Source organism: Panthera pardus, unplaced genomic scaffold (assembly GCF_024362965.1).
Source record: "Panthera pardus isolate Hobbes unplaced genomic scaffold, ASM2436296v1 HiC_scaffold_4, whole genome shotgun sequence".
Classification (NCBI taxonomy): Eukaryota; Metazoa; Chordata; class Mammalia; order Carnivora; family Felidae; genus Panthera; species Panthera pardus.
In genome coordinates, this window is record NW_026526969.1 from 17408486 (window position 1) to 17430069 (window position 21584).

At 56.6% G+C, this 21584-nt stretch overlaps 1 protein-coding gene across 3 annotated transcripts in view; it reads right to left on the reverse strand.

Moving 5' to 3' along the window:
- LMF1 (lipase maturation factor 1) overlaps positions 1-18977 on the reverse strand; it is an 88201-nt gene extending 69224 nt beyond the window's left edge. For 2 of the 3 annotated variants that reach the window (XM_019437314.2, XM_053894190.1), the window contains exons 1-2: positions 18766-18973; positions 4583-4892 (exon numbers count right to left, since the gene is read on the reverse strand). In XM_019437314.2, coding sequence (XP_019292859.2) covers positions 4583-4892; positions 18766-18937 — 482 coding nt within the window. In that variant the 5' untranslated portion in view covers positions 18938-18973. Of the gene's footprint in view, positions 1-4582; positions 4893-18765 lie in introns of all 3 variants that reach the window. The other variant, XM_053894191.1, reaches the window with a different exon arrangement.
- Positions 18978-21584: the final 2607 nt, after the last annotated feature.

Consider the following 21584-nt stretch of genomic DNA (forward strand, 5'->3'; position numbering starts at 1 on the left):
GTGTGGGGTGCCCAGGAGCTCCCCATACTGTTCTGCATTCTGTAAACCTATAGTTCTTCCAAAGATGAAGCTTATCACGTTAACAGGAAACGCTGAAGTAGCTAGGCAGAAACCCAATCTGTGCCCGTCAGCCAGGAGAGCCACATCCGGCTTTGCTGGGTCCTCAGCAGCGAACAAAACTGCGTGCGGCAGCCGCAGGCCGGGCCCTGGGAGGGACCACACGGCTTCCTTCCACTGGACAGAACCTCTGGGGCCCTGGGCACTGTTCGAGGCACACAAACTCAAGTTCTCAGCAAGGACAGCACGGGCGCACGGTGGGCTCAGACGTGCGCACCAAGGCCCAGGCGTCTCAGGACCAGGAGGCACGGGCTCGGCAGTGGGGGGTGGGGGTGGGGGTGGGGGTGGGGCGGGGGCTGCCTGCCGGCCACCTAATCTGAGGCCCCTTCTAGCTCCATCCGCTCCCAGGGCACCACCTCCTGTCTCTCCCCGACAGATGATGCTGTACCTGGTTAAACAAACGGAACCGAGAGGTCATCTCTGCCCCTAACCACACAGTCTCAGGGGCGGGGACACCCTCACACCGCTCCTGTCCCAGAGCACCAGGAAATCAAAACCTGCTCCGGCCACACTCGATGGCTGGTGATGGAGAGGGGGCCTCCACAGCCGCTCAGCACCCCTGCACGTGTGTCCTTGGAAAGCCTGAGCCCTCACACGGGCTGGTCCTGCATCCCTATCGGGGGCCTGCCGGCCTGGGGACGCCCTGACTGCTGGCGAGCCCTGCAGGGGCTTGGGGCCCCTGGTGCTGAGCCGCTTCCCTAGTTCCTCCCGCAGAAAGAACACAGTCCTGGGCCCAGCCACCTTTCGCGCACTAGGAAGGCCCGCCGGGCACCTGCCGCATCCCTCCCTCTGATCAGCGGAGGCACAGAAACACGGGAGCTCCCGCTTTACCTGCCTGCCGGCCAGCAGCACCCCAAAAAAGTGGAGGGAGTCACGCCCCCTGCTGCTGCCCGCCGCAGCCCAGGGGCTCCCAGTCCCACCTTCCTGGGGCTTGGGGCTCCCCTTCCCTATCAGGGGCTGCAAATCCTGGCCCCCAGGGCCCAAAAAACCCATTGGCGCCAGCCCAGGTCTTCACCGTGAGGCTGGGGGGGAGGGGGCGGCCGGGTAGATGGAGATATCACGACTCCTCACCTTAGATTTGCCCAACATGTGAAAACAGCATCTCTTAACTGCCCGGAACTGGAGCAGCGGAGACCCAAAATGAAGCAGCCGCGTGCCCTTGACAAAACACCCTGCTGTGCGGGAAGCACAGCCCCAAAGGCCATCGTGAACACGGGGCCATGCTGGGTGCTGATGGCACAGGAAGGTTCTAGAAACACTTGCGGGTAAAATCATGAGGATGTGGAGTTTGGTAAAACACGGGGGACGTGGGGAGAGTCAGAGGCCCGGGTCTGCCCGGGTCCCGTCCGGTGGCTGAGCATCCCACGTGGCAGCGCTGCCTCAGCCCACAGCCCGCCCCACGCCTGACCACAGGCCACGCGGATGCAGGACTGGAGCTCTGGAAGAGGGCGCCCCGGAGCACAGACCCCACGGCAAGGGGCATGCCACCAGCTCACCTGCGCCCCGGTCCCTCGTTCCTGCCCCCGCGTCCCCAGTCCCCCTCCCGCTACGCCTCCTGCGGCCACAACATAAGGACTTCACACGATCGGTGCTCCACTCCCCGAACCCGAGGGCTCGGGCCACCGATCTGCAGAGCACTGACCGCCTGGAAGGGAGCCACTCTCCCCACGACGAGGTCTCCGGTCGCTGCCACCACAAAGTGGATTCAGCAGCTCCCACCTGACACGCGGTGTCGGGAACGAAGTCGGGAGAGCGGGCAAAGGGCAGTCACGGTTCCAGAACATGCCGGGTGCCGCGTGAGGCTACCCGGCTCCGCCCCACGACAGCCACCTCGGGGGACTCCAAGTGCCACCGGGCAGGAGCAAACGTGGGCAGGCACGGGGCCGTGGTGCCTGTGGAGAAGCACCTAGTGCACCTGCCGGCACCTCCCTGCCTTGGGGGGAGGGGCTTCCCGTCCCCACCACCGGGCGCCAGCCGGACACCTGCGAGACGTTTTGCCAACAGCGTCCATGATCTGCGTATCTCACCTCAAAGAAATATTCTTTTTCCCCAACTTTAAATAAATGGGACATGCAAAGAACGGTCTGTGTCTAACCGTCATTTGGGGTGTCACGAAAAAGAAAGCCTGTTCCCCCCGTGTGGGGTCCTCACTCGGTAAGTTTTCAATGTCACTCTGATCCCAAAACTATCATCCGTCAGGGAAACCCGAGCCAAGGGTGGAGCTGGAAATACCTCGGAGGCGGAGGGCGCCTGCGTCCCGCCAGCCACCTCGCCTGGGTGCAGGTGCCCGTGAGCCCCACAAGGCCCCACATCTGTGCCACGGCAGCGTGCAGCTCGGCCGTGGACACTGGCATCACGGGCATGGTAGGTAAACCACTGGTCTCCACCGACAGATTTTGTTTTCTTTTTCACTTTTCACCTAAAACATCTCATGCACCATTTCTGAGAAAATGTAGTTTTATTTTATTTTGCACATTTTTTTTTACACGTCCAAGGGAAGGAGAACAAAATAGCTTTTCCAATGAGAAAAATATAAGACTATTTTTGTCCACACATACCCAAAGTGGTTTTCAGAAATTTAAACATGGGGTTGATCCTCCTTGGCCACATTCTATGCCATGACTAGGAAATACTTTTCACAGTTCAACTTTCTCTGGTTGCCAGGCACGAGAAGGCACGCCCCAAGCCACGTGTCCCAGAGGAAGCGTGCCACCCTCTCCGGTCTCTGCAGCGGGCGCTCGCGGTGTGGAACTCCAACCGCTAGTATGGGACAGAGGGGCCCAGAATGCTCCCTTCTCAGGCGTGGTTTAAAATCACACGTCTCAAAACACAGCAGCCTCTGAAGACGTCGCAGGAAAAGCCAGCGGAGCGCCCCTCTGTTGGTAAACACCCCCGGCCAGGAGACCGGGGGCAGGAGGGAGGCACCGGGGGCGTCGGACCTCCGGGAATCCCACGAGGGGAGGAGCAGACGGGCGAGAAGGACACCTCACGCCGCACAGCCGCTTTGCAGCTGCTTGAAGCAGGAGGCACGCGGGACGGTCCCCCGGACCCTGCACGGTGTCAGCACATGCTGACAACAGTAACACGTCATCAGGAGGGCCCCGGGGGTGGGTGTGCAGGGTGACCGAGATGCATGGCCTTCTTTCCCGCAGCCCGGATTTGCAGGAAGGGCCTCCCGCATGCACACTAAGTGCTACCCATCCCTGCCTGACCCGGCGCAGTGCTAAGCGGGGTCACCCACAGCCAGGAACGGGCCGGACAAAAGTCCAGCCCAGACTCCACTCAAACAGGTGCGCACCTGCCCACAGGGAGCTGCGAGGGGCCCGCCGGACAGACCCCGGGCAACTGCCACAGCCCTGGGGTGACCGTTCGAAATCCACCTGCGAGACAGCACTGAAGGTCAGCTCCACGGGCACAGGAGCAGACTGTCTGGGTTGGAACCCAACCCTGGGAAGACCGCACAAGCTTTTCCATCCTGGGCCAGCGCCGCACAGACGGCTGGGCCACCGGACTACACTCTTGGCCCAGAGGACAGACGACTCCTCGGTCAGAACACCGCAACGGACGCCCCGGAAGCGCTTCACCCCTCCGCGTCCACACAGACGCGGATGTCCACATCTAATTCAGGCAGGTCTACACAGACACCAACGCTCCGTGTCTGCTTCCTGTACGTCTGCACCGATACCCTCCCTCCCTCCCACGCGTGCACACAGACACCGACGCTCTGCCCCGGCACTTCTCAGAAAGCTCTGGGTTTTCCTCTGCCAGGCGAGTCTTCCCTTCCTCTCGGGCCCAGCACCGGAAAGACGAGGGGGATCCCTCTGACCTGCTCAGACACCCCTCGGCGCCCCGGGGCCGCTTGACTTCAGTCAGCCTTTCCCGGACCACGGGCCGCCCTGGGACACGGCCTCTCGGTTCCCGCAGGCCTTCCCCAGCCTTCCCGCCTCTGTGGAGCTCCGCTGCCCCTCCGACCGCTTGGCCCGGGAGCCCGCTCCCCTGACCCCTCAGCGGGGCCAGCCTCATTGTGGCTCCTGGCACTAGCTGGTAATGGTTCCTCCTGAACAAGGAAGGAGCTGGAAGAGCAGGAAAAGAAACAGCTTCCAAGTCAAGACCCCCCCCCCCCCACCCCCCGCCCCCAGAGCACTCCCAGAAGCCCACACGGAGACCCGCCCTCCATCCACAGGACGCCCGGCCGCAGGAGGCTGACATCAGGGTCTCTGGGGTGGCCGTGCCACTCCCAACCGACTCGTGATTATTCCCAAAGAAGAAAGGCCCTGGGAACGTGACTGACTGGCAACCGGCAGTCTCTGCTCCCGCCTAATTGGAATGGCGATGCTCCCCTGCACTCGTGTGAGAAGAAATCTTGCTCTGTCTCCCCAGCTGGCTTGCTCCGCGGCCCGTGACATCCCGAGGACGCCGCGCTGCGGCACGGCTGGCCTGCGGGACTCCAGGGCTTCTGACTTACCAGATCTGTCCCACGTTGACCAGGGACATGTAGAGGACCCAGAGAGTGGCCATGAGCACCATGTTGGCACAGCCGGTGACCAGGACGAAAGACGAGACGCCCAATCCGAGGAGGGCGAGGGCGTCCAGGTTGGCGTTCATGTGCGACCAGTCCAGCAGCCAGAGCACGGTGGGCGCGTAGCTCACGGCGTCCCAGCCTCCCCGGCCCTGGAAGTACCGCCGGACGCTCTCCAGGTACGCCCGGCAGGGCAGCAGGCCGCGGTCGCCGATCAGCTGCTTGTTCTGGTGCAGAGCCACCAGGAACGCCACGACTGGAAGAAACAGGGCAAAGGACCGTGAGCAGGAGCACAGCTGCGTGTGCACACTCGGGGGGAGGGGGCGCGGCCGGGCGGGAAGACGAGGCCGGGTCTGGGCAGCGGCTTGGGATCAAAGCAGGGATGCGAGGGGTCTGAGTGTTTCTCACAATCCCGGGGGCCATGCCGGAAGGTCCGGTCTGGAGAAGCTACGGAACGCGTGAAACGTACACAAGCACACGCGGGCTGCGTCTCCTTGCACACGTGGTACGTGCGTGCACGAGACACGCCCCAGGCGAGTGGCCGGTTAGCGGCCCCAGACCGCACTCCGCGTTTGTCGTCATCACACACGCCCGGACCACCCTGGGCCTGGAGCCCACGCTACAGCTCACGTGTAAGTCACGAGCACCGTGTTCAGACCGCTGGTTTCTGACAAGTCCCGCTCCTACAAGAGCACGTTCACGTCCTCTGGACTTGAGCGTCTGCACGGAGACGCCACAGGATGGCGGAGAGAGCACGGCACCCCCGCCTGCGCACGGGAAGGCGAAGGGGAGAGAGCCGGGTCACAGGTGGCCACAGAGCAGTTCCACGCAGACACCACGGGACCCGTGGACCCCCGACACGAGCTGCACTCTGTAAAAAGCTCCACAGTGCTGAATGTCCAGGGTGAGGACCACCGCGTCACGGGGCAGGGGTGAGACCGAGGGGGAGAACGGAGCACGGCGGTGGCGGTGGCTTAGTTGCCGGTTTTGCACACACTGGCTAAGGCTCCCGGTGTCACGTTCAGGTTGGGACCGCGTGCGACCCTAGTCTAGGGCCAAACCAGCAGCAATCAGCTAAAGCGTCTGAAGAGAAGTAAGGAGGAAACAGCACGAAGGCCAGGAGACCCCGGGAGCACACTCTCAGGGACGTGCGCCACACAGAAAGTGGGATTCTAGTACTTGGAGACTCAGATTAAGTCCCGTGGGACGGCAAAGAAAATTGTAAACAATTCTACATAATGAGTCAGTACAGATATAAAAATAGAATCCTAGAAGATGCTCAATTAACCAAAGAGAAGGCAGGAAATGAGAAAAAAAAAGAAACAACAGAAGAAACAAATAGAAAACAACTAGCCCCACGGTAGATTTTAATCTGTCACTCTAAATGAGAGTATTCTAAACTCAGCAGTAAAGACAGAAATTGTCAGACTGGAGAAAAAAGCAGGACCTAAATCTATGCTATCTACAAGAAATCCACTTTAATTTTTTTAAGTGTTTATTTTTGAGAGAGAGAGAGAGAGAGAGAAACAGAATGAGAGAGAAGGAGATGCAGAATCGGAAGCAGGCTCCCCACTGTCAGCACGGAACCTGACACAGGGCTCCTGAGAGCCACCAGATCATGACCTGAGCCGAAGTCGGACGCTTAACTGACCGAGCCACCCAGGCTCCTCCAAGAAATCCACTTTCAATATAAACACGTAGGTAGTTAAAAGTAAACGCATAAAAAAGATAACATCACAAAAACATTAATCAAAAGAGAGCTCATGGCTGTATTAACATCAGACAAGAAACGTAAAAACAATAATATGAGGGACAAAAAAGGACACTGCAGATGATAAACGATCAACACATAGACACAACAGGATTAGATGTGCGTGAACCTACCAACAAAATTTACGTGCTTAAACTGACCTCACTTACTACAATCAAGTATATACTCTATACACGTATTCATTGACTTGACCTAACACATTCTGATCGCTATATGTATAAAAAAGCAAGACACGCCAATGTGACATCTTTAGAACACTCTACCCAACAGCAAAATAGGTATTATTTTCAAGTATATGTGGAACATTCACTAAGACACTCCACGCTGTGAGCCATGAAGCAGATAAAACATAAAGAAAAGAGCTAAACTCTAAAAAACATGTTTCCAGCACAGACAGAATTAAACTAGCAGTCAGCCACAGGATGTTATCTGGAAACACACCCAAATCTTTGGATATTATACCACACACCTCTAAATAGAGGTTTTAAAAGCACAAGCAAGGGGCACCTGGGTGACTTAGTTGGTTGAGCATCTGACTTTGGCTCAGGTTATGATCTCACGGTTCATGAGTTTGAGCCCCGTGTCGAGCTCTGAGCTGACAGCTCAGAGCCTGGAGACTGTTTCAGATTCTGTGCCTCCCTCTCTCTGCCTCTCCCCCACTCATGCTCTGTCTCTCTCTCCTTCAAAAATAAACATTAAAAAAAAAACCACACAAGCAAAATTATAAGATTTATTTTATTTTTTTTAATTTATATCCAAATTAGCATATAGTGCAACAGTGATTTCAGGAGTAGATTTCTTAGTGCCCCTTCCCCATTTAGCCCATCCCCCTTCCCACAGCCCCTCCAGGAACCCTCTGTTTGTTCTCCATATTTATGAGTCTCTTTTGTTTCGTCCCCCTCCCTGTTTTTATATTATTTTTGTTTCCCTTCCCTTATGTTCATCTGTTTTGTCTCTTAAAGTCCTCATAGGAGTGAAGTCCTATGATTTTTGTCTCTCTCTGACTAATTTCACTGAGCATAATACCCTCCAGTTCCATCCACGTAGCTGCAAATGGCAAGATTTCATTCTTTTTGATTGCTGAGTAATACTCCATCATGTGTATATTCCACATCTTGTTTTCCATTCATCCATCGATGGACATTTGGGCTCTTTCCATACTTTGGCTCTTGTCGATAGTGCTGCTATAAACATGGGGGTGCATGTGTCCCTTCGAAACAGCACACCTGTATCCCTTGGATAAACGCCTAGTAGTGCCATTGCTGGGTTGTAGGGTAGTTCTATTTTTAGTTTTTTGAGGAGCCTCCACACTGTTTTCCAGGGTGGCTGCACCAGCTTGCATTCCCAAAAATTATAAGATTTTTTAATTGAATGAAATTTGAAAATACAACATATAAAAACTTGCAGGATGCTCTGGAAGCACCACTTCAAGGAAAATTTACAGTAAAGTGCTCGTGTCAGAAAGACAGAAAGTCTTGGGGCACCTGGGTGGCACGGTCAGTTACGTGTCCGACTCTTGATCTCAGCTCAGGTCTTGATCTCGCAGTTGGTGGGATCGAGCCCCGTGTCATGCTCTGTGCTGACAGCACAGAGCATGCTTGGGACTCTCTCTCTTGCTCTCTCTCTGCCCCCTCCTGCACACGTGTATGTACACACACATGCTCTGTCTCAAAATAAATAATAAATTAAAAAAAAAAAAGAAAAAAGAAAGATAGGTCTCAAATCTAAAGTTCTACTTTTATCAAAAAAGAAAAAAAGCAAATTATACACAAAACAAGCAGGAGGAAAGAAATCTTTAAAAACCTAAGAATGGAGATCAATGAAATTGAAAACAAGAAAAAAATAGAGACAGTCAGTAAAACAAAAGCTGGTTCTTTGAAAAGATGAACATAATTGATAGACCTCTAGCCAGACTAATGAGGAAAAAGAGAGAAGCAGTATCAGGAACAAAGAAGGGAACATTGCTACTGGTCCCACACACGTTGCAAAGATAATACAGGAATATTACAATCTCTTGAGGACCATAAATTCAGCAACTTAGATAAGACAGACCAATTACTAGAAAGACACAAACTACCAAAACTCACAAAAGAAGAAACACGGGTACTAAATCACAACTGCAGGCCAGAAATGCAACACGAGTTCAATACTCAGAAATCAATGTGATTCCCTGCACTAACAGACTAAAGAAGAAAAACCATGCGATAATATCAACAGACACACAAAAAAGCACGTGACGAAATTCAGTATCCACTCATGATAGAAACTTGGAGCACATCAGGAACAGAAGGGAACCTCATCAGCCTACACAGCGGCTACGACAAACCGACAGCCAAAACCAGACTTGGCGACGGGTGCTTCACTGGTTTCCCCTGAGGGTCTGGAACAAAACAAGGATATCTCACTACCCTGCTCAATGGTGTGGAGGAAGTCCTAGTTCATACGGTGAGGCAAGGAAAAGAAGTCAAAGTCGTAGACTGGAAAGAAAGAAATAAAACTGTCTCCATTAACGCTTGATACGATTGTCTACGTAGAAGATTTTTTTTTTTTAATTTTTAATGTCTATTTATTATTGAGAGACAGAGAGACAAAGAGCGTGAGCAGGAGAGGGGTACAGAGAGGGGGAGACACAGAATTCGAAGCAGGCTTCAGGCTCTGAGCTGTCAGCACAGAGCCGGACGCAGGGCTCAAACTCACAAACCTCGAGATCATGACCCGAGCCGAAGTCAGTCGCCCAACCAGCTGAGCCACCCAGGCGCCCCAGAAGATTTCAAAAAATATACAAAAAAACCCCTCTTGGACCTAATGGATGAGTTTATCAGAGTCACAGAATACAAGAACCATACATAAAAGTCAGGTGTATTCCCATATGTCAGCAATGAACCGTAATCTGAATTTTTTTAGTTACAATGAATAGCAAGGAACCCTAAAAATGTGCACAGCTATAGCTCTAACGAAATACATGCAGAATCTGTATACAGATTCAAACAAAAACTGATGAAAGGAATCAAAGGTTTAAAAAAATGGAGAGAGACATCGTGTTCGTGGATTGAAAGATTCAGCATTACGAGGATGCCACTTCTCTCCAGCCCGATCTACAGATTCAATGCACTCGCAGTCAGAATATCCAGCAAGCTCTGCTGTGGATACTGACGAGCTGATTCTCAAATGAATATGGAAAAGCAAAGGACCTGGAATTGCCAGAAGAGTTCTGAGAAAGCGCAAAATTGGAGGACTCCTAGTACCCAATTCCAAGAGTTACTGCAAAGGTACAGCAGCCAAGACGGTGTGGTACTAGCAAAAGGAGAGACACAGAGTCAACGGAACAGGACCGGGGGTCCAGGCACAGACCCACACAGATACAGCCGGCTGATGTTTGACGAAGGTGCAAAGAGTGTTTAATGGAGAGAGACGGCCTTCTCGACAGATGGTGCTGGAGTGAATACTTGACCATGCGCAAGAGCACAAACCTGGACACACGTCTCACACTTGGAACAAAAATCTACTCACAAAAGACCCCAGACTAGATGTAATCTGTGGCTTGGGTGTGGCAAGGGGGTTTCGGACACAACACCAGAAGCGTGACCCGTGAAAGGAAACCACAGGTACGCTACCCTGTCAAATGAAAACCTTCCACTCTGTAAATGATACTGTAAAGAGAACGAAAAGACAGGCCACAGGTTGGGAAAACATTTACAAAGCGCATAAAGCACCTGATAAAGGACTTGTATCCGGAATAAAGTACCGTTAAAACTCAACAATATGGAAACAAACAACCCAATTTTTAAACTGGGCAAAGAATGTGGACACTGAAGTCACCCGTTTCACACAAGTAAGATACACAGATGGTAAATAAACACAGAAAAGATGCTCAGTATCATTTATTGGGGGAAATGCCCGTTAAAGCCACAATGCAACATCACCCCTCACCTACCCAGACAGCCAAAGCCCAAACACTGAAAATGCCAAATGCTCCGGAGCATCCAGAACAACGGACGTCCGCTGCTGGGGAGAAGGGAAACTGGGTGCAGCCACTCTGGGCGACGCTGGCAGTTTCTTACAAAGCCGGACAGAGCACAGGACCCAGGAATTATATCCTTATGTGCTCGCCCACGTGAACTAAAGACATCTGTCGACACAAAACCCGCACCCGGGCGGAGCACACAGGAGCTGGGTTCATAACTGCCACCGTGGGAAAGAGCGGAGACCCCCCCATCCCCGGCGTCGGAACGCGGGAACGGGTGCGGCACGTCCCGTGTGCGAGTCCCGTGTGCTACGGAGCAACACGGGAGGGAAGACGGGGAGCCGCCGGCTCCCCCAGACGCTCGGGCGGAGCGGAAGCGCCCTTTGCAAAGTACCGGAATCCAGAGCCCAGGGCCACATCCCGCGGGATCCCGCGGACTCTAGCTGAGGCAGAACTGCAGGGCAGACCGCGGACGACAGCGATGGCCCAGGGGCCGGTGGCCGAGGCAGCGGTCTGCGCGCACAGGGGCGTCTGGGGGAGACGAACGTCCAGGCCCGGGGTGACGGATAAGCGTGCATTTGTCAAAACCCAGAGAACCGCGTGTCACAGAAAATGAGCTTTAATGTTTACAAACTAGCAAAACGAGACGGCCTGGAGGTCAGGGGACGCCAGGACGGAACGCAGACCGTGCCAAATGACCGGGACTCCACGACGCTGAGTGCACGGAGCGGGGGGGGGGGGGGGGGGGGAGGCGGGAGGAAGGCTGCCCTAAGGAACTCTGGAAAAGGTGCGGAGCAAAAACCGTGGGGACAGAAGGCAAAGGAACGGTCTGTGAACACCGGCGTCTGGTCGGTTTCTCTCACGGAGGAGAGCAATTGCGAAACCGCTTTGCAGGTGCACGGAGCTGAGAAAACAGATCCGCCAGGCGGGTGGTGGCCCGGACCTCACAGCAGGGGACGAGGAAGCTCGGAGGAGCGAGGAAGCTCGGAGGAGCGAGGAAGCAGGGGCGCCCGCACCCCGCGAACCGCACCGAACCGGGCCGGCAGCCGAGCCGCCGGCGCCGATACACGTCACCCTCCGCGGAGATTGAGACGCACGCGCAAGGAACCGGCCGGATGCGCGTGAGCACGTGCACACCTGACCCGCTCCTTCCGGAAGCAGCAGCACCGCTCTAGTGACAGCACTCCCGGCTCCCGACGCCACTCTCCGGTGAAGAAACCACAACTGGAGAAACGGCTGGTTGTCGGGCCGGGAACAGACAGGGGCCGGCAGCAGTGTGCGGCAGCGGCGGTCGGTCCCGGCGCGCCGGGAACGGGGCACAGGGACACACGTGAGGCACGCGGGACCGTCGGCGCCGCCAGAGCCGGACAACCCGAAGCCGCGATCAGGAACAGCCTGCGCCCATAACCGGAAGCGTTAGGTGTAACGTGAGGAGAGGAGACAGAATCCTCCCCAATGGAGGAGCTCCAAATGATACATGGACAGGCGCTGGTGGGGCTGCTGGGGGGGGGCTGGGGCCTTCCTCCCCTGGGGTCGCCAGGCCCAGAGACCGCTTCCAGAGGACAGAGAAGGGATGGGAAAATGCACCCGACACAGGACACACCCGGAAACACACCTTCACCAGGCGATCCAGGTCAGCATCACCTGCGGGGAGGCGTGAGGACTCAGACACCCGATCTGGTGATGAGAAGGGCACCTCCCCCCCCATGACCCGTCTCATCACGAGAAACACCAGATCAACCCAGCGTGAGGGGCACTACCAAATAAGTGACCAGAACTGCTCAGAACTGTCAAGGCCACGAAAAGTCAGGAAAGGCCGGGAGACTGCCACCAGACCCCAGGGGACAAAGCAGACGAGGCGGGGTGTGCAGTGTGGCCCAGGAGGGGCCCTGGGACTGGAGGACTCTGGTGGGAAACCCCAATAAAGTCTGGAGTAGGCTTAATAGTTGTTTTTCTTTAATTGTCTTGAAAACCCGCTCTATGTGGCTCACCACGGTGGGAAAAGAAGGGAGTCCTGACCCCTGACAGGACGGGGGCCGGGGCGGGGGGGGGGGGGGTGGCGCTGGTGGTGGAAGGGGCCAAAGTCCCCTGAGGACAAAGGCCCGCCGCCCCCAGCCACAGAGAGCACACCAGCTCTCTTCTCCCTCACCTGCCTCCACCCAGGGCAGGAGCTGCCCAGTCCACATGCCCCGGACCCTCGAGGCCACATTCACCGGTGCTCCCCCGGGTGGAGCCCGGGCCCCTGCTCCCCCCCATCTCTTCCCCGGCCCGTTCCAGAACACTGGGGCTCCTCTACAGAGGGGCCTAATTAGCAGAGGCACATGCTTCCTCCCAGGAACCACAATTCACACTCCACTGCCACGAAGGAAAACAATTTGGGCTCACCAGTGAGCTTTAGAATTTTTCTTTTTTTTTTTTTAAGTAATCTTTATGCCCAACGTGGGGCTCAAACTCACAACCCCAACACCAAGAGTCAGATGCTGTACCGACTGAGCCACCAGGTGCCCCTCGTCTCACCAATTAGTTTTAAAAAGCAATTCTAAGCAAGAAGCATAGGAAAATTCCTACCTTACCTATCAGGAAACAATGAACATAACTTGGATTACTATTTCAGAAAAGGAAACCCATTTCAGTTTCCGCTCCTGTTACAGAAATGGCTAAGTAGAAAGAAGCTAAAATTTCAAAATACCATAACATCTCAAAGCTAAACCAACCAACTGAACCTAGAAAGGCTTAGTCAACCCCCACTGCAGCCCAGGAAGGCAGGAGTCAGCCTCCCACCCCCAACCCAGGAAGACAGAAGACAGCCCCCCATCCCCTAGGGTGGGGAGGGTAACCAAGAGAATGATCTAGAAGTGACCAGACTACCTAAATATGCATTATCAAGGATGTCTTAAAATGTTTTCTTTAAAAAACAAAAAGCAAAAATTTTCTCTCCCATTCAGATGAATCTCTAGAAGATTATAGCAGAACCATCCCCCAAAACGCCATTCTCCGCTGCCTGGTTCTTAATGACCGTGGTCACACTGCGGGTCTTGGCACAGAAACACCCAGGGCTTTTTCTTGACAGGCGGGAGCCGTAGACAGCTCAGAAGCGGTGGCGGTACCCGCGTCTGAAACAACCTGGAGGCGTTTCACGGAGAATCTTGTAAAGTCAAGGGAGCATCTCGTTAGAATCTGAGCAGCCTGGAGGACAGAGAAGAGCTCGCTTCCGTGATCTCTCAGAAAGAGTGAAATCTTGGGGGGCGCCTGGGTGGCTTGGTCGGTTAAGCGTCCGACTTCGGCTCAGGTCATGATCTCACGGTCCGTGGGTTCGAGCCCCGCGTCGGGCTCTGTGCTGACAGCTCAGAGCCTGGAGCCTGCTTCAGATTCTGTGTCTCCCTCTCTCTCTGCTCCTCCCCTGTTTATGCTCTGTCTCTCTCTGTCTCAAAAATAAATAAACGTTAAAAAAATTTTTTTTTAAGAAAGAGTGAAATCTTGGAACAACACAAAATGATGAGGGATTTCTTTTGGTTCCGTTTTCCTTCCTCGAAATTTCCAAAGAACAGCTAAGAGTTCTGGAAGCACGATGCACATGCCGGCCTCGCTGCCTCCATCCAGCTCGCTCTCGGGCGCCGGCCGTGCTGCTAGAGCCCAGGTGAGGCCTCAAGCATCCCGAGAAGGAGCGCAACAAGCTACTGCCTTTATTTATTTCTTATTTTAAAGAGAGAGTGTGAGCGGGGGAGGGGCAGAGAGAGCGAGAGAATCCCAAGCAGGCTCTTTGATCAGTGTGGAGCCGGATGTGGGGCTCCATCCCATGACCCTGGGACCACGACCGGAGGCGAAATCAAGAGTCGTGTGCTCAACCGACCGGGTCTGCCAGGTGCCCCGCTACCGGTTTTAGAAAGTTCCGACACGCCTCGCGGTACTCAAGGAGTTGAGTTGTTCGGGGGCAAGAGGAGAGCTCTGCCTCATGTAACCGAAGTAAGGGAAGCCGACAGAGCAAGTGCCCACACGTTCACAACGAGCATGAAGTGGGTAAAGCAAAAGCAGGAATTAGAGTTGGACCAAAACCAGCCTTGAGACCCTTTAGAAGCAGGATTTTCAAAGACATGTCATTCCAGGGACTCCCCGGTAAGGGTGTGGAACTAAGGAGGTGTGCTGTCTGCTCACAAGTGACAGTCCCCTGTGCCCGGTACTCAGAGCCCCCTCTGGACGCTCAGCTGGCCAGGGCGTTCACATCTTCTCCATCACACCCTCACGTAGCTTCGTGAAGCAGCTTCTCCAGCCAAGTGGGGAGGCTTCATGGGGCAGGGGTCCCTGAACGGGGCACGTTTGAGACCCACTGGGATGTTCAGACAGACGTGGGCCTAGAGGCAGCAGACTGGGCAGGGTCAGAGGACCAGCCCAGAACTAGGGCAGGAGTCTCAGAACGAATGAGCACAGAGTCCCCTGAGAAGGAATGAGCAAGGGACACTCATGCAGATACGCCGATAAATCACAAGGACCCAGAGTGAAGATGGCAAGGCAGCAGAGACTCTAAAAACTTGCAGAGGAAAACACAAGTTACTCAGATGCTGCCGGGGAGGAAGAAATGCTGATTTGGCCTTGGTCCTGGGGTCGGGAACTTCACGAGTGCGGAGGCCGAGAGGAGCGTCTGCTGTTGTGTATGTCAAGCCCCTTTCAACCTGACCTGGGTTCCCACCAACCAGGTGACCCTTGGGGCTTGGGGGCTGGTGGCCGGGGGACCCAACCTGTGATTAGCAGGTGGGAGACCGAGCTGATCACCCAGGACCGATGATCTCATCAACCACACCTGTGTCACGGGGCCTCCACAAACACCCCAAGGGAAGGGGCTCGGGAGCCTCCGGGCAGGTGAAAGGACACACGGAGGTGCCGGGAGGGTGGTGCCACCCCTCCCCCCCGCAGGGCCTGGAGGCTCCGAGCCCCTTCCCCACCCCTTGCCCTGTGTGCCTCTTCCAGCCCTGTTCCCGAGAGTTGTAACCTTGACGATGGACCAGTAAACATGAGTGAGGGTTTCCCTGAGTTCTGTGAGCCGTTCTAGCAAATTATGGAGGCTGAGAAGGGGGGGGGGCGGTGAGAACCCCGACTTAGAGCCGGTGGATCAGAAGCACAGGTGACAGCCTGGATTTGTGACTGGCATCAGAAGAGGGGGTGGTCTCGTGGGACTGGGCCCTCAGCCCCGGGGGTCTGCATAATGCCGGGTGAGAGCATGTCAGAACTGCTTGTGAGGGAAAACCCCCATGCACTCGAGCCCAGAAGCGTGTCAGCAGAAAGAATGAAAGTGTTTCCCGTTAGGCATCTGGGAAAGAGCAGGGGTCAGACTATGTGAAGACTTCTCATCATCAATCCAAAAAGTTCTGAGAAAACTTGCTTTGACTGGGAATCACAGAGCCAGGCAAATGAGTAATTCCCAGGGGTGTACGAAAGACACAGGAAGTTCACCTCCAAATCCTTTCTTGAAAAGTTTGGGGTAAATTCCAGCAAAAAAGAGAGACTAAAAAGAAAAAAGATGGTGACGTGAGGTCTGAAAAATGGGGAACACAACCAGGAGAGAGTCGGGGGCCTCTTGGGTGGGTGGCTGGTATCCTGAGTGTCCACACCAGGGGGCTGGAAGCGGCAGGGGATGGGGGGAAGGGAGGGGGACACGGCTGGAAAAATATCCCATGGGGACAAAAAGCAATGACAGAGACAATCGGCAAAGAGTCAAGGAAATCCTGTGAAACAGGATAGAAGCAGAAGCAAAACAGTGTCCTTCCTGCAAGCTCACAGGTGGGCTAACGACCTGCGGTACGCACTCTCGTCAACGTGCAGAGGGTGAAGCGCAGGACAGGGGTCAGTCACTTAGCCTTGTGGCGGGTCAGCGGTCCCGAAGAGCTATTATAAAACTCAGCGTCAAGTGAAGTGTGTGGACAGCCCCCCATGGCAACCGGCATCGTGAAAAACCCTGGGACTTCGGAAACTTTACCGAAACCTTCTGGAAAAAGACCAGTGCGGGATGGGTGCCCATTTGCCCGGGGCCGTTTCAGCCACGGAACCTCGTCCCTGGAAGATGGGAAACCAGTTCCTTCATACAGCTGGAAAACACTGATTCTACCCCAAATAAGAGAAAAGATGGGGGGAAATGCCTCTGTCAAAGCCAGCGGGTGTGTGCTCGGCACCGGGCTTAAAACGTCGGCCTGACCCAGTAGCTCGGGACCGCCTCGCTCGCGCTGCAAGACAGACCTGCCAACGGAGATCAAAGGCGGCCCCGCTCATCTGAAAGCCTGAGCCTGGTGCTCTCAAGCTGTGCTCCCTGCCAGCGAAGCCACCAGGGTTTTCCGACCGTTACAGGCCCCCTTTTAAACGTCTATTAAAGCTTCCTCGGGTAACAGCGTCTCCACTTTCTGCTAAGTGACAGCTCGAACACACAGAAGGACTGTTTAATCCTGTAGAGGATAAAGCAGCGCCAGCAAGAACTATTTTTATAGTAATTTAAAAGAGAGGAAGGCGTGGCTGAACGCGCACACTGGCGACCCCACGGTCCACAAATCGCCCCAGGGTGTTGGGTCACCACTGTGCCCCGAGAGACGGGAAACCCAGACTCGTCCTCCTAGAGCGCACCCCACTCCCCAGTGTTCCTGCCGTGGGAAGGAAGAGCGAGATGCTCAGAGCCCATGGCGCAGTGGAGGCGGGCCAGGCCAGGGACCAGCACCCTCTGGATCCTCCTGGAAGAGAGCCAGTCTGCTCAGCTGGGCCATCTCAGTCTGGGACTCCCCCCGTCTCCACCGTTCTCCCCCCACACCCACACTGGTTTGAGAATCTGAGTGTGGGCTCATCCTGCATCTATCTCCCCGTGCAGACTCCTCCACTTCCCGCAGGCTCAGATGGCTTGTGCCCCTTCTGGGTATAGGGACAGGGGCAGGGAGGTGTGCTCGGCGCCTGGGGCAGGGCTGCTGAGGGCTGGGCGGTTCTGGGCCCGGTCAAATGTGGATCTTCCCAAACCCCGCAGGTGAGGCGGAGGCTCAGGCTTCACCTGCCACAGTGCAGAGGCCTCCCCAAAGCCACGGGAGCAGAAGTGAGGCCTCGGGGCCAGCACGACCTCCTCGGCTGTGCAGGGGCTGCCTGGGGCCTAGGTGCGGCTCCTGAGTGGGGGGCACAGCATGGGAAACATTGAGGTCAGGCGACTGGGCCGGCACAGCTAGCGGCCGGGAGCTCTGCGGGGGCACCCCTCGGCCCATCTCCTGGGAGTGGGCGCCCCCCAACACTGCCCAGGCTAACTGGGGAACCCAGCTCCCGGTGCGGATAGAGGTCAAGGGGGACCAGGTAAGAACTCACTTGCCAGCACTCTTGCTCCTCCAACTCTACCCCATCGGACCTCACCCATCCCGGCTGGGAGGAGGGGTGCGGAGGGGGAGCTCCGTGTATCCGCCTGAAGGGATGCCTGTGGGAGCTGCGTGGGGAGAGGAGCGTCCTGGGGGCCTGGGGAGCGTCCCAGGGAGAGGGGTGTCGGGGGAAGAGCCTCCCGTGGGGAGAGGTGTCCCAGAGGAGCAAGGCATCGGGGTGGGGGCGGGGAACCGTCCTGGGGTGAAGAGTGTCAGAGGAAAGGGTGTCAGGGGAGGAGCGTCCTGGGGGAGGGGGTGACCCAGGGGAGGGGTGTGGGAGGGGAGGGGTGTCAGGGGAGGAGGGGTGTCCCGGAGGAGGCAAGAATGTCAGGGGAGGGGTGTCAAGGGAAGGCGATCTGGGTAAGGAGCGTCCTGTGGGGAGGGGTGTCCCAGGCAGAGGGGTGTCAGGGAAGGCACATCTCTGGGGAGAGGTGTCCCAGGCGGGAGGGGTATCAAGGGAGGGACGTCTCAGGGTAGGGGTGTCCCGGGGGAGGGGTGTCAAGGCGGCCCGAGGAGGGGCGTCTCGCGGGAGGGGTGTCCGGGAGGGAGGGGTGTCAGGGGAGGAGCGTCCCGAGGGGAGGAGTGTCCCAGGCAGAGAGGGGTGTCAAGGGAAGGCAGCCCCGGGGGTGGGGGGTGGGGGGGGCGCGTCAGGGGAGGAGCGTCCCCGTGGGGGAGGCGTTTCAGGGCAGGGGCTTCAGGGGAGGACATCTCGGGGAAAGGGTGTCGGGGGGGGCGGGGAGGGGTGTCCAGGGAAGGCGACCCAGGGGTGGGGTGTCAGGGAAGGGCCGTCCCGGGGGAGGGGTGCCCCGGGGGAAGGGGTGTCCAGGGAAGGCAGGCCGGGGGAAGGGTGTCAGGGGAGGGACGTCCCGGGGGAGGGGTGCGCCGGGGGGAAGGGCGTCAGGGGAGGGCCGTCCCGGGGAGGGAAGCGGGGGGCACCGTCCCGGGGCTGGGGGCGTCCTGGGGCGGTGGAGGTGTAGGCGCGTGCGCACAGGGGCAACAGTGACCGCAGCCCCGGGCTCCGCGGACTCACAGTAAATGAAAGCGAGGGCCCTCAGGAGCACGATCCTGGTCAGCCAGAAAGTGCCCGTGCGGAGGCGGGCCGGGCAGCCTGTGGGGTCGCGCCCTGACTCCGGCGGGGTCTCGGGCTCGGGGCCCGAGTTCCCCGCCTTCCGCCTCCTCAGCGTCTCCTCGGGCGCCGCCATCGCGGGGCCGCCAGTGCGCGTGCGCGGGGAGCGCCTCGGGCCCGGACGCCCCGCCCACACTGGGAGGCCGCGGCTGGCCGCGCTTAGGGGCGGGGTGCGCGCTCCAGATCCGGGCGCGCGCGCGCCCCACAGGGCGCACGGGGCGCTGCGGCGGAGAGGGCGCGGCCCGGGGTGGGTACCTGGGACCACCTGAGGGTACTCCTCCCGGAAAGGGGCTGAGCTTTCGCTCATTCACCAGCTCCCGGTGCACTTTCCGGACCTAGGCGACTGCCCTCATGGACCCTCACTCTAGGGTTGTTGGAAAGCTTGGGTCTGGCCAGGCCCAGGGTGGGCCTGGTCAGCGTCCCTGTGAGCGGCAGAGGCCCCTCGTGGGTCCCGCGCTCCCTCGACGCGTCCCCGCGGTGTATGGAGTCGTATGCCGGCAGAGGAACGGTTGGAGGGGTGGCTTCACCCCAGGGCTCCCGGCTGCCACGGCTCAGGGTGTGTGGTCAGGTGTCCCACAGGTGTCCCTTTCCCAGCCCCTCATCGCCACTCTCCGAGGAGGATGTTGTTGGGATGACAGGCACACAGCTAGCGAGGGGCGGCACAGGAAGCGGCTGCGTCCTGAAATCCGGCCGGATCCTCGAGCTCAGGTCAGCAAAACCCCCTTATGCGGCCACACACTCCTACCAGCTCTCAAGACTGGACCTCCAGCCACTGGGGAAAGTGGGGCTCTGGGATTCACAGGAAAGAGGAACTTACCCACCAGTGACCCAAGCGGAACCCTGGTGAGAACACCAGCAACTCCAGCTTACGGGGATAGAGCAGCCCAGGCACTCCGCAAGAGAGGTGTGCCGAGTGCGTCGACTCCTGGGTCCCCCTTAGGAGATAGAGGGTGCAGGGCAGCGGATGCATTAGACCTTCAGTGGCTAATGGGCAAACCGTGAGGTGCTTGGAAGCAAAGCATTAAGGCACGCGTGGGTTTCTCATTCTCCGCGGCTCTGTACATATTAAAGACCCTATTCTTGTGCGTAGATTGCAAATGTTTGTCCTGGGGTTCTGTTTTGACTTCTCGTTCCGAGCGTTTTGAAATATAAATTACTGATACTTGTGTGGTCAAATGATCAGTCTTTCTTGCTTGTTTAATTATGTCTTTACCGTATGCAGGGTGAGCTCCATGAACCCTTCTTCAGCCTCCAGCTAGCTGCCCCCCACCTGCATTGTTGGGGTAATAGCACATACATGCATCATATAGTGTGAGGTTTTTAAAAAGTGCCCCCCACTTTTTTTTTCTTGCCATGAAAAAACCCTCCCTTCGGAGCTTAAGGGTGAAGTGGGACATATAACAGATTGGCCGGGGGTGGGGGTGGGGACAAACACCTTCTGCATCCTGGCAAGCCCTCAGGGGAGAGGCGTGTGCCCAAGAGCTCCCATCCTTGGGGATCAGAGGGACAGTTATTCCAGGTCCTTCCAGGCGAACCCACAATGCACCTCTCCTCTCCAGCATCCAGGTCCTGCGCTTGGGATGGGCCAGCACAGCTGTTTGGGAGAGCAGGGAGAATCTAGCGCCCCTCACCCTGAGCCCGCTCGAGTGTCCAGGCATTCCCCGGATGCGGGAGGTGCTCAGGGGACGGAAGGCACGGAAGGACAGCCCTGCCATCAGGTGTGACCCTGGGTGCCGCTTTCAGGTGGGGACAGGCCTCACAAAGGGCCCTTTGTCCTCAGCTTCCCCCGGCCGAGTTGCATTGTTCTCCCCAGAGAAGGGCACAATGGGGCATTGTGCAGAGCAGAAAAGGGCCCTTGTCCAGCATCCAGCTCCCTGGGCTCCAGGCTCCCTCTCCGGGTTTACCCAGGGTGGGCGAGGCCATCAGAGAGGTCTTCTGGGAGCTCATGTTCTATTTCCTCCGGGACCCGCCTTGCTGGGAGCTGACTGCAGAAGTCCAGCGAGTCTGAGGGGCCAGAACCCACGTGAGAGCGGACCTCACAGAGCGGGGCTCCGTGCTTGCCTGTTTCTGCCTGAATTTAATCAAGAGTGCACAAGTACATTATTCGGCATCTACTGCAATCTAGATGAACCTCAAAAATACCATGCTAAGGGGCGCCTGGGTGGCTCAGTTGGTTAAACGTCCGACTTCGGCTCAGGTCATGATCTCCCAGTTCATGGGTTCGAGCCCCACGTCGGGCTCCGTGCTGACAGCTGGGAGCCTGGAGCCTGCTTCAGATTCCGCGTCTCCCTCTCTCTCTGCCCCTCCCCTGCTCGCACTCTGTCTCTGTCTCTCTCAAAAATGAATAAACGTTAAAAAGAAGTAAAAAAATATATCATGCTTAGTGAGAGTACCAAACACACAAGGCCACGTGTTGTCTGAGGCCACTTACACGAAACGTCCAGGGCAAGCAAATCTGGAGACAGAAAGTAGATCAGTGGTTGGCTGGGGCTGGGGGCTGGAGGCAGGGGGCAGGGGGGCAAAGGGAACGACTGTTAATCTGTGCACAGTTCCCTTGTTTGATGACGAAAATATTCTGGAGCTAGACAGACGTGATGAAGGCTCAGCAGTGCGAACGCGCTGAGTGCCACTGACCCGTACATTTAAAAATGCTTAAATGTGAGGCCATGTGAATTTCGTTTCAATAATAATAATAATAATAATAAACCCTACATTGTATCAGA